Genomic DNA, 12,597 nt, shown 5'->3' on the forward strand with positions numbered 1-12,597 from the left:
CCAAGTACTCTGAATGTTGTCACTTTGGATCTCACAAACAGTCACGGGATGGGCATAACTATGACTGTTTTCTGAGAGGAAAGTTCTCAGATTAAAAGGGGTTAATCACTGTGGATGCCAAGCCACTGACTAGCAAAGGGGCTGTCTACTGTACAGCTCAGCCTCAGACCCTCCGTGTGTGTCCACTCCCTGCGTGGCATGTGGCCTGCTCAATGCACAAGGACACTGCTCTCCCAGGCATTTCAGGCCTTCCCTGCAGTCAGGATGGAGCCCTCTGCAGCCTTTCTTTTCATGGCTGCGAGGGCTGGCCTCCCCCGACCACTCTACTCTGAGCTTACCTGATATCCCAGCGCCTGACTTGCTTGACTAGTGACTTCACCTCTCAGAGTCCTCCATACACACTGCTCAGCTTGCTGGCTTTTCTCGTGAGCATCTGCTACACACTGGTATGCTGGCTCCCCTGGCCCCTTTCCTTCAGATCCCCGTGAGTCCATAAGAGCTTCTGTTCTCACTGCCCTTGTTTCTTCACTCGGGTCACAACAATGACTTCTGTTACTGTTTTCATCTGGACTTTGCTCCTATCCCTTCTTGCCATAGGAATGAAATGCGAATAAGCTTTTCACCTGTGGGCAGCAGTCTTTTGAGACACTCATTTCCCTGGAGGAATCTCCTCTCTGCAGGACAGACTTTTAGGCCCCCTCAGGGCTGTTCTTAGCCACTTCTCCATCCACACCTTTGCATCCAGCTGCAGGAAGTGCCATGTTGATCTTCTCATCACCCTGACGATGCCCGGCCCTTTGTTGCATCCTGCTGAAGACAGGCTAAATGCACCTGTCACTTATCATGTAGCCGTACGGTTCCCTCTGTTCATGCCACCCTCCCTTCCTCACCTTCCACCATGTTGCTCACTCTTCAGATCTCCTCAGCTGTATGAACCAGAACTCTGGGGTACCATCCCCTAGAAAGCTGCTCTGTTTCCATGCCTTACTGGGCTGCTCCACATCAATGCTCTCGGCCTTGCTCTCTCAAGGTAGTGAAGCTCCGGGCTGTCTCAGCGGCGGCTCCTTTCTATTTCCTGCCCCTCCAGCTGGCTCTCCTGTCCCTGCTACCTGCTCAGGCTGAGACTCAAGGCCACAGGCAAGAATTTGTGACCTCCATTCATACTTTGTCTCCATCAGGAGTACTATTCTGGCTCTGCGGGTACCCCAGGTCACCCTATCTCTCTCCCCTGAGTTCCTTTACTGGTCTTTTGACTCCAGAAGTTCTGCTCTCTCATGATCTCCATCACTCCATTTGAGAATGACAGGCACTTCCTCCTGGAGGCCCACTCTTGTCCCCTAGCTCCACAGGTATATTCTGATTGATTTGACCATGACTTTCCAGACCGGCAGCTGTTCAAATGCCTGGGCCAGTTCAGTGCCCAGCCAATGAGCTGTTATTAGAAAACTCACACACAAGACCCTGAGCTGGCTTGACTTCTCCTGACTTGAGAGCAGATGGCACAGCTGCAGAGAGAGGGGTGTACAGCAGCCTGGTCAGAAGGTGCAGTGAGAAGTCAAGGCACCGGACCCTCTCTGTAGGTGGCGATGACTGGCAGATGCTCTCGGGACATTTTTAACACATCTGAGCGTGTATGGATGTTGGAAAGAATGAACGGGACATAGACAGTTGTGTTGGCTTCTAATGAAGGGGACCGCTTTTCCTTATACCCCCTCTTTATTCTGCTATTCTAGGAGATGTGATAATCCGTCGACATACTACACAGATGGCTGCATTTTACCGAGATCTCCTGGCCAAGTCACTGTATAGTCGTTTGTTTGGTTTTCTGATGAACGCCGTGAATTGCTGCCTCCAGAATCAAGATGAATATAAAAGGTAGGAGCTGTAGGTGGCTGCGCCTGTGCTGGCTTGTCACACACAACTCAGGAGCTGTAGACACTGGCCAATCACACACAACTCAGGGACTATATATCCTGGCCCTCTGGTTATTCAGCTACCTGTAATTCAGGTGGTGTGGACAGTGGGTCCCATGCCACTCTGCCATGCACACCTGAGGCCTTACCTCGGAGAGATGCTTTATATTATAGCCTTGCCCAGAGGCAGGCTTCATTCATGCTTCATTTTAGCAGTTCACTGGAAGGTATTAGTAATTATGCTTTAGAGATCTAAGCCCCACCCCACCCACCCACCAGCACTGATGGATGAATCAAACTGTCTCTCACGCATAGATATGCAAATGTGTTCTCTCTAGAATGAAGGTATAGATGTGGCCTTTTGTGAGCCGAGAAGAATGGAAATTTTATGAGTCTAGGAACAAAACAGTCTAAGAATATCTAGAGCTCAGGAGTTGGTTGAAAGCCCACGTGTGTCTCTTTCAGAAGCAGTTTGATGATATGTGTAATTCTGCCTGGAGATTCCTTACTTACTTCATGGGTTATTTGACAAAGGGGTTCTGTAGTAATCCTCTCGGCTCAGACCCTTAATCATCTTTAAGCAGGAGCTTTTCGGGGCTATTTGATCATCTAAAAATTATAGATTTCCATGGCATTTTGTCAATGAAAAACTCCATTATTATTCTTGTCACCGGCAATGACCTTGGATGGACATCTGAAAGTAGAATTTCACTCAGAAGCCTTCACAGGCTTGCTTGTCTTTCAGTGAAGCTCTCTGAGAATTTTCCTGTTGTCCTAGAGTTCTTTACCAGATCCCTGGATTAAGCCATTTTTAGAAAATATTAAAATTAACATCAATTAGTGGGAAAGTTCTGAGATGAGAGCAGCGATTTCAGGCTTTGGACTAAGGGATGTTACAATTCTTCAGCTGTAGCCTTGCGGAAGCTCAGCACTCAACACTGCATGTCTTCAGCTCCTCCTAGGCAGTTTAGGGTGGCTCCGGTACAGCTGGCTCTTTTCTCCGCTGTGATGTGGACTGACACCTGCCTCTTGGCGTAATGAGGACTTCAGCTCTTGCTTCTCAGTCTTGTGACGAGTTGGTCTGTGGTCCTCCATCCTAGCTAGCCTCGCCCTCCCTGTGATGCAATACCCAGGAGAAGGAGCTTGAGAAACTACGGGTTTGCTCTTGTTTCTGGGTTGGAAGGGGAGCCTGCGGTGGAAGCAGTTGGCTCGAGACACCTTGCTTAAGTCAGTGCGCTCCTCCTGACTTTCTCCATTTTACTCCTAATTTGGTCCAGGAGGCTAGCCGGTGGGACGGTTCTGTCCACCGTGGAGAGTCTTCTTCCCTAAGTCTGTCTCACAGATATACACTCCCAAAGATGGGCCTCACCTTTGCCCCCCACGTAGTTCTTGATACAATCAAGTTGTCGATAGAAATGAGATGTCAGGCCTGCAAATGTAATGACCATTCACAGCTGACATACATGTGTTAAGTTGGCCAGATTAACCTTACAGAAAAACATTAGCACCCTTGCTGATGGTGCTAGTGATCAGTTAATGTTTAATTAAAACGTAAACCTGGGGACTTCTAGAAAATTTCCACTTGACATTTGAACCCTGCAGAGTCTTGAATTTATATGCTTGGAAACAGTTAGGTATGTGAAAGGGAGGAAACGTGGCCTTCTTAGCAGTGGACATTGTGTCTGGTGTATCCGGATGGAAAAGTGGATGGCCGCCTTAGCGTTTGAAGTTCTCTGTAAGCAAATGCAGGAGAACGAGAAATCACAAACTGTAGCTATGTGCCACACCTCTGAGACACAGTAGCTCCTTGGAATAACTGCCTTTTTTTTTTTTTTCAAGAATCACCTGAAGTTGGGTTTAAATCCCTAGCAAGGCAAGGAAAAGTTTTTTTATCTGCAGTATTTCTAACTCTTGGAAATTCTCAGAGCACTGCAAGTTCTGAGGATCTGCTTTTTGAGTCAGAAAGGGCAGAGATATTTGCATAAGCTATTGGCATGCACCAGGCCTCCTTTGTTTTAAAGTATTGTAACTGGGCAGAAGACGGTAAGTTTAAAAGTTTTAACTTTTAAAGTTAAAGCTGGCAAGCACACTGAAGTGATGGGCTGGTGTATTTCCACGCTGTGTTTTCTTGTGACAATTTCAAGTGAGCGTGGATGCTGATGAGCTACTCATTAAGGCACTGTGGAAGGAGCCAGGAGAAGTCAAAGCAGATCAAGTACCTTCTCCTGGAATGACTACCTCATTTCCTAAGGAAAATAGGTCTAATATGAAAAATAAACAAAAAAAAACAACAAAAACTGTTCTTTCTTTTCCTGATTCCATGAAGACTTATTTCTGTGAGGAAACCTTGTGTCCTCAAGCAGGGGATGTGGCTAGTTAGTGGAGATGAACGCAGACTGTCTCCCTGTTTGCCTGAACAAGCCAGTCTGGAAGATTAATGTGAGCTTCTCCTGGTCTCGCATCTGCTGTGACCTTGACATCTGTGTGACTCTCTCAGGATGCATTAGGCCATGGCTGAGGCAGGTCAAACCGGAAGCACGTTGAAACAGTCTGTTAGGCTCAGTTCAAAGCGACATGATGCAAGGAGGCAGAAGGAGCTAAGAGCAGTAGCACTAAGAGCCCTGAAACCTTTGCCACAGCCACACTTCCTGCTTCTCTAAAACTCTCTCAGGATGTGTGGACACAAGTGCCTCTGGGGATAAAATCCTGCTAAACAGCTAAAAACTAAAAGGTAAAATAGGAGCTTCCCTCACAGTCCTTCCCTCCAAAGCCTTTCTCTTAGGAAGAAAAAAACAAACTTGTTTTAAAACCATAGTTTTCAGATGTGAATCCTTCAGGGGACATTGCTTTTGCTAAGCCCTGATGTCTTGCCTGTGAGAGGAGTAGATGACAGCGCCACTATTAGGAGCTGGCCTAGCCTGCTGTAGCGCTTTCCACGCCTGCTATGCCCAGCCTGCTGCAAGAGGGCCCCCTGCCTCCCCGACCCCCACCATCTGTTATCCTCACCTCCCAGGTCACTCCTGATGCCACCTGCCTCCTCTAGGGATAGTATTGTTCTTCCTGGCTTGGAATCAGCCATGGAATGAGGCAAAGGGAGTCAGAAGAGCAACTTATGTGCTAGGGCTCCCAGGATGTGGCTTGCCCACCAGGTCCTGATGTAATGGAACCCACCCTGCCCTGAGAAAGCAGCAGCGGCCAGAATGTGCCCTTACAGAGCCCAGCAAAGGACAGCTGTGGGCATTTTTGCCCAGGTCCCCTCCCAGTGTCCAGTGAGAAACAGCAGTGCTACAGTGCCTGTTAGACAGATTTGTGGGGGACTGTCTGTCTGTGGAAAGAGGCCCAGCATGCCGTCACACCTTCAGGGGCACACAGAATGTCACTGAGAGCTGTCCGACCCAGAAGATAAGGCTCCAGCCAATGCCGGAGACACAGACCTGGAACTCCTATTTTTAGATGGATTTCTGTTGTTAAAACCATGCAGCCAAACCTGGGTGACCCCTGGAGGTGTGGAGAACACACTTGCACTTCATTTGTGCCTCTGTTGCTTTCAATTGCTGTGAACACCATGCCCGGGACAACTAATAAAAGGAAGAACTGTTCCTGACTTACCATTCCGGAGTGTGACTCTGTTGCCATCACAGTGGGCATCAGGCAGGCAGGCAAGAGCTGCAAGCTCACCTCTCAAGCCATAATCCAGAGGCACAGAGAGCTAAGTGGGAATGGTACAGACCTTTGAAGCATCAAAGCTCAACCACAGTGAGACACCTCCTCCAACAAGGCCATGCCTCCACATCCTTCCTGAACAGTTCCACCAAACGGAGACCAAGTATTGAAACATAAGGGCCTACGGGCCTACAATCTGGCTGAATGAAGGCAATCCCTCACACGACCAGGTATCAAGGCCATGTGAAGCCAGCCAGCACAGGACCTGAGCAGAGGATGGGGAGGATGTTTGTGGTGTGCGCTCCACAGGGGAGGGCGTGGGTCCTTCCGTGCCTCTGATTGTGGAGAGGTGAGGACAGAGGGGAAGGGCTCAAGGCTTGCTGTGTAAAACGACAAGGGCTCCAGGAGGCTGGAGGTCACGCCTCCATCTTGCCGTTTGCTCCCTGTGCTGAGGTTGATGGTTGGATGGAGGAGGCTGGTGAACCGAGATCTGTGGCATTCCTCAAGCTGTGCCGTCTCCCTTCTGCTGACCACTCTACACACTTGGAGAAATGTATGTTTGACCACGTGCTATCGTAATAAAGAGACACCGTGGCCAAGGCAACTTCCAAGAGAAGACTGTTAGCTGGGAGCTTGCTAGTGGACTGAGAAGGTGGATGTGTGGCCACGGTAGTGAAGGAGCCTGGCGTTGGAGCAGGCTGAGAGGTGACATCGGATCACTGAGGCACAGGCAAAGAGAGAGACTGTCTGGCACAGGCATTTGCAGCCTCAAAGCCCACCCCAACAACACACCTCCTCAACAGGGCCACGCCTACTCCAGCAAGGTCACACTTCCTAATTGTTGCCAAAATAGTTGCACTAACTGAGAGCCAAGCCTTCCAATGTGTGAGGCCACGAGGCCACTCTCGTTCAAACCACCACGCCCTGCAATGGCTGGCAGTCACCTGCCTTTCCTCTCCCACTCTTATGTGACTTATAGTTTGTATTTTACACTTGTTATATTCCAGGAAAGGATACACTATCTACCCTTATTGGACAAATACAAAAAACAGGAAACTGTGAAATTTGTGGCGAGCAGAAGTTTGTTTAAGAATCCAGTGGAATCTTAACTTTGTAATAAAATCTGACTTTTCCCCCTGTAATCCTTTACTGAAATGACAATAAAGATTTAACTCTCAGAGTCCCAGCTTATAAAGGTGGCCTCAGGAAAACACGGGGCAAATGAAAGTCTGCAGGAAATACATAGTAAAAATCTAGAAATCAGCACACAATTGAGCACTGTTAAAAAAAAAAAAGAAAGAAAGAAAAGGACAGCTTATACATTCTTTTGTTAATCCTATTGAAAGCATTTAATTCTTAATAAATGTGTTTATGTTATTAATCTTTAAATGCATCACAAAAATAATAAAATGCCCAATGTGCATTTATTAGAAAATGAAGCTAGTCTTTTTCCATTTAGTGAGTAATATCACTCTTCATCATTTGTCATCTTTAATCCTTTGTTAGAAAAGATTGAATAATCAAGAGGAGCACAAAGTTACGTGGAAGGGAGATGCCTCCTGTAGCCTCAGGTTAGCGTGGATAACACTTGATGTTCCATTTTTAATGAAACACAACTAAAAGTTAGAGCTAAAAGCACAGGTCTCTTTAGTTTCCTGGCACGAGCTGGCTTGGTCCTTTCCCAGGTGTTCCTCTGGCTCTCCAGCCATCTCTTTTCACAACTGCAGAAGGACAAGAGCGGAGTAGAGGTGCAGAAGTGCAAGCCTGAGGGGTGTTTTCTGTGCCTCATTTTTAAACTCCATGTTGGTTTTGAGATTTCACCACACCAACCCATCCAGAATAGTCTCATTGTTTTCACTTGCTGAGTGAATTCCCGTGGACGCAGAAACCTCATCAGCAGATGGCTGCGAGGTCTCCTTCCACGTTTTTCTCGGCTGCCAGCAGCGCTGCATCCTGTGTGCAGTTTTGGTACGTGCTCAGGATTCCCCCGGGCTGGGCTTCAGTGGCGGAATTGCAGTCAGGGCATGAGTCTGCATTTCTCTGACTGAGCAGCAACTCCTCCAGCGAGACAGCTGTGCACTGCGGCCTGGACCCCCTCACAGACGTTCGGCACAGTTCAGTTTTCCGTCAGGGCCGGAGCAGAGGTAGCCCGCTCTTATGAGGAGGCTATTTTACATTTTCTCTAAAACTGAGATTTTCAGCAGATCATAAACACTATTTCGAACATGAGGGATTGAGGGCATTTCATGTTTGGCTTGGGTACTCTTAGCATCCCCGCTCAGTCCCTCTGGCTTTTGATCTGACAGAAATGATATCAATACTATTTTTGAATGACTTGGTTCGTTTTAGATTATGGTTTTCTCCCTTGTTTGGGTGATCTTTATTCTTCCGTGCATTCTGCACTAGTTTTGATTTTCATGAAATGCTGTTTGAGGACACTGCGCAGATGCGCATCCACAGATGACTAGCAAGAAGCTCCTCCCTCTTGGACTATCACTTCTGCAGTGCAGCATTTGTCTGTGTTCTTTCCTAGTAAGCAATGCCGGCCGTTTGCCCTTCGCTTCGCTCCCTGGGTTTCTCTTTTGGACATTTCAAGTCGCTTGAATTTTACTGTGAATGCTGCTCTGTTACATTTCAGTTTATTGAGCTGCTGACTGGAGAAGTTTATTGGAGCTTGAGCTTCTATCTAGAAATCTTAAATTCTGTCTAGGATTTTCTTATTTGCTCTGACAAGTTTTTAATGGAATATCTTAATATTTTCTAATAAATAATCAGAGGATGTCTCTTCCTCTGGACTGCTTGTGTTTCTTGCCGTCCTACTGCACTGACCAGCGCTAACAAACAGAGTTGGAAATGTGTGATGGTGCATCTTGCCTTATTTCCAAAATAAGGACAATATTGCGTATGTAACACTGTTACTTAAGATTTCAGAACTTAATGTTTTCTGAAGAGCTCTTATGTTTCATCTAAACTTTTAAAAATCTATTGGATGATAACCATCTCATCCCTTACCTTGATATGTGTATTTTTAATTAAGTTTTAGATTCTTAATATGAGACTTTATTTCAGTTTTTGTTTGTTTTGCTTTAAGACAGGGCGTCATAGCCCTAGCTGTTCTGGAGTTCATGAGGCAAATCAGACTGGCCTGCAGTGATCTGCCCGCCTGTGCTAGGAATCCGAGTGCTGGGATTAAGGCATGTGCCTCTGAACCCAGCTTTTTTTTCCCAAGTGTGTATGGGGGAACTAACATGTCTGAGTTCTGTTCAGTTTCACCTCTTCCCCCACAACTCCTCCCATTTTCCCTGTCCTCCCTATCAAATTCATAACCCCCCCTTTACCACACACACACACACACACACACACACACAGAGAGAGAGAGAGGCCTGCACACACATGTACAATTCATTAAGTCCATTTTTGCTTTAAAACTACTTTTAGTTACCTTAAATGTTGTATTGTTTAGTAAGTGTTTGCATGTAGGTATGTGACCTGCATGAGGGCCTGGTGGACAGAGAAGTCAGAGGAGCCATCGGGCCCCATGGAAGTGTAGTTAGAGAGAGTTATGGCCCATGGAGGCACTGGGGACCAAAGCTGGTCTTCCACAAGAGCAGTGCTCAAAAGCCCTGAGCCACCGTGTTAGCCCCATCTTATTTCTTATGTCGTCGGTTCGTTCTCCCTGTGAGGTTGCCAGCCCTATTTGGCCTGCTTTGTTTTTGTTTTCATGAGTGAGGCAAGATGGGAGTTCTTTCTCCCAGTAGACCCTTGGCTGTCAAATCATACAAATGACCGTGAGGGGTAGTCTATGTTCCTCTCCTCTCGACAGTGTTTCTAATGGCCTCCGGTCTTAGGGGACGGGCTGTGACCACGTGATTTTGTTTTTTTTTTTATGAGTCACACGTGCTTCCCACAAAGCTTCTCGTTTTAAGGCTTTAAACTTTCTCTGTGTCAATCACAGGTGTGTTTCTGTGGCCTTTCAGTAAGTTTATGATTGTAGTGGTAATTTTTTCTCCTCTCATAGTTTGTGCACAAAACTATGGTTTTGGCTCAAAACTAGTCTGTAAGAATTGTTTCTAAAGAAACATTGTTTGTTGTTTGACTGTCAAGTCTCGGGTCCTTTTGTCTGAACTGTTTTGTAGTGTTTTCATTTTTGCTCATTTGTTTTCTGAGCTTACAAGTTGAATGTTTGTTTAGTGTTTTTCAATGACTTTCTCTTCTCCGGGCCTATAAATTACCCACTAAGTACCTCCGAGTTCATTCCACAAGTTTGCTGTGTTTCAGTTCTAAATATTGTGTCTTTCTGCTGTTTCAGAGACGTAGTAACAAGCAGCTTGTCAGAGGAGCGAATCTGACACGCGGTGTTTCCCTCCATTCAAATCGAAAACTGTCTTTTCATTAAATGAAGAGATTTCTTTGATCCTTGTGAATACAGTACAAGTAACTTCTATTTCTGGGTAGACTTGTTTAAATCATTCTGCTGATTACCATGACAACCAAACTCTGTAATTTAGCAAATATCTGAAGCAAAACCTGTTCTCTAAATAAGCCTCTTGCTTCACCTCCTCCCCACACACAGACAAGACCATCTTCCTCTGTAACTGCAGTTGCTTTGCGTGGCCCTGCGTGAGCATTTCCATTTCCAAATAGGAAGATCTGGAGGAGCGTCAAGGTTTTCCCAAAGCCCCAGCACCCACATGAGATTTAAAGGGCCGTGTGACAGAGAGTGGTAAGACTATGCCGTTCTTACCATAACAGTAGCCAGACACTTTGGACAAAATCACGATTAAATTTAAATATAAATCATAACATTTGTGAGTTTTTTTGCAAGGATGGCGCAGCTTATACGCTTTGTGGAGACCTATCTGCTTTGGTCCTGGCTCCATGTTTTCAGGTGATTCAGCTGATCTGCAGAAACTACTGTTTTAGCATCAAGTGTTACAAGTTTTCTTTTTAATGATGACTTTATATTCTTTGAAAACAGTATCTGAAAGCCAAACTGTTTCAATAAAATCTCTGCTTGTGAGAGTAAACGACTTTCAGGCAGATAAACACTCTTTATCCTACCTTCTGGCTTTTTTTTTTTTTTTCCCAGAAATGTGAAAGCCAACACATGTTATTTTTGTGCAAAGGACAGAGCTTGGGCAGCTCCTGTCATCTTTGCTCACACTCCTCTCAGCGCCTGTGACCTCTCCTGCTCAGTAAAGTTAATGGAATCTGTTCCTTAACTCTCCAGGCCCGTTATTACACTGCGGCATAGCGGGACTCATGAGTCATAATAAACAATGCCCCAGAGGGACAGGAGTGGGGAATAGAAAGTCTGTATCCTGGCCCTCAGAGGTCCTGACTCTGAACAAAAATAAGCCACGTTATGCTCCAAGCTGAGCCCCAGTGTCAGAAATTCCACACAGGCAATGTCAGTAACGAGTTAAACACCATTGGGTTTGCTTTGTAAATGCCTCTTGACTGAGGATGCTCCATCCGGTCAGCAAAGCCAGCTAGAGTTGTCAGGATGGCAGTCTGAGGTTCCTCTCTCTGCACACGATGCCTCCTTGAAGACACAGCCATCTAAGCCAGGCTTCTTCAGGTGTGCAGATGGATGGTGATGGGACACTGACTGATTAGCATATACCAAACACTATGTAAAGTTAGGCTAGGAACTGCCTTCCATCCCATGCACTGACATGGGGCATCAGATTGGCAGTTTCCTCGGTTTGACTTAGAAGGCTTCTGTGAATGGTAGGATCGCACAGCGACAAAGAGGAGGGTTTGGGGTATAACCCCTGATAGGCCTTACTCCAAGCCCTGCCTTTTTCCATGCACCTCTTCTAAGGACAATTACGAGGGGGCCCTGAAGAGATGACTCGGCAGCCCTGAGCTCTTTTTCCAAACAACCCAGGTTTGATTCCTATAACCTGCGTGGAGGCTCACAACACTCTCTGGCCCCTGTTGGCACAAGGTGCACATGTGACGCACAGACACGCGTGCAAGAAGAATACACACACACAAAAGACAATTTTAAAACTGAAACAATAGGACTTGGAAAGGGGCTGCTTTGCAGTTATAAAGGTTTAGAGTCAATTCTTTTTATGTCAGTGATTTCTCTGTGCTCAGCCACATTGGGATAACAGTACAATTTCCAAATGTGAGCTGTGCCTGGGGGCAAGGCTGTCCTCTAGTTCTTCACATCTGGTGCAGGTGTCTGAAGCTTCCGCTAAACTGGGCGCCTGGGTGCAGCTGCGACCACATTCAGTGCACTGGCAAGCGACAGGCAGCTTGGCTGCTGCTTTGCAGCCGCTGGGCCTCGTTCTCACTCCTCCCGAAGCCACCCTCTCCTCACGTGACTCGGATGCTCCCTTTGCTCACTTTGATCCATCGTCTCGCCGAGCTTTACAGTCTGAAGCCTCGGATGATAAAGACTTCTGCCTCTGACACTTACATTGAATCGTAAAGATACCTAGAAGCTGTCTTTGAAAACACACAGTAGAGCCAGAGCCTCGGGCTGTGGGGCAGGAAAATGCTGACCAAAGGTGCAAAGTCATGAATAAGCAGCATGCAGAGGTGCGGAAAGCTGCATGAGCTGGCGACAGCTGTTCCTGCCGCTGAAGGGGGCTCAGGGCCTAGCTGGACACTCGTCACCAGTACGTTTGCGAGTCTGTAACCACACTATGTCCTTTACTTATGTGCGCTAACGTTTATTTGTAAAAAATATAGTAAAATGCAAAAGGGGGTTTGAGTTAGAATGCAATTACCAGGAAGGGACAAACATATGTCAGAAAGGGTAATAATAGGAAGGACAGCAGCCAAACCTGGACAGCCTGGGTGAAGCCCATGGCTAATGTGCTGGCAAAGCATGCAGATTTCATGCTTTGTGCACGGGAATGCGTCTAAGGACAGGGTTGTTGATTTGTGTGCACACTGTTTCACTCTGCTGGCCAGGTTTAGCGTCTCATAAGCAGAGGACCTGGGTTCCTACTCTGAGCAACTATTTAACATGAAGGAGATCCTGAGACAAATGGCTTTTTCC

General features: G+C 46.6%; 1 protein-coding gene across 2 annotated transcripts in view; it reads left to right on the plus strand.

Moving 5' to 3' along the window:
- Myo16 (myosin XVI) overlaps positions 1-12,597 on the plus strand; it is a 450,668-nt gene that overhangs the window by 261,452 nt on the left and 176,619 nt on the right. For both annotated transcript variants that reach the window (XM_060381367.1, XM_060381366.1), the window contains exon 20: positions 1,734-1,875. In XM_060381367.1, coding sequence (XP_060237350.1) covers positions 1,734-1,875 — 142 coding nt within the window. The remainder of the gene's footprint in view (positions 1-1,733; positions 1,876-12,597) is intronic.

Source organism: Meriones unguiculatus, chromosome 4 (assembly GCF_030254825.1).
Source record: "Meriones unguiculatus strain TT.TT164.6M chromosome 4, Bangor_MerUng_6.1, whole genome shotgun sequence".
Classification (NCBI taxonomy): Eukaryota; Metazoa; Chordata; class Mammalia; order Rodentia; family Muridae; genus Meriones; species Meriones unguiculatus.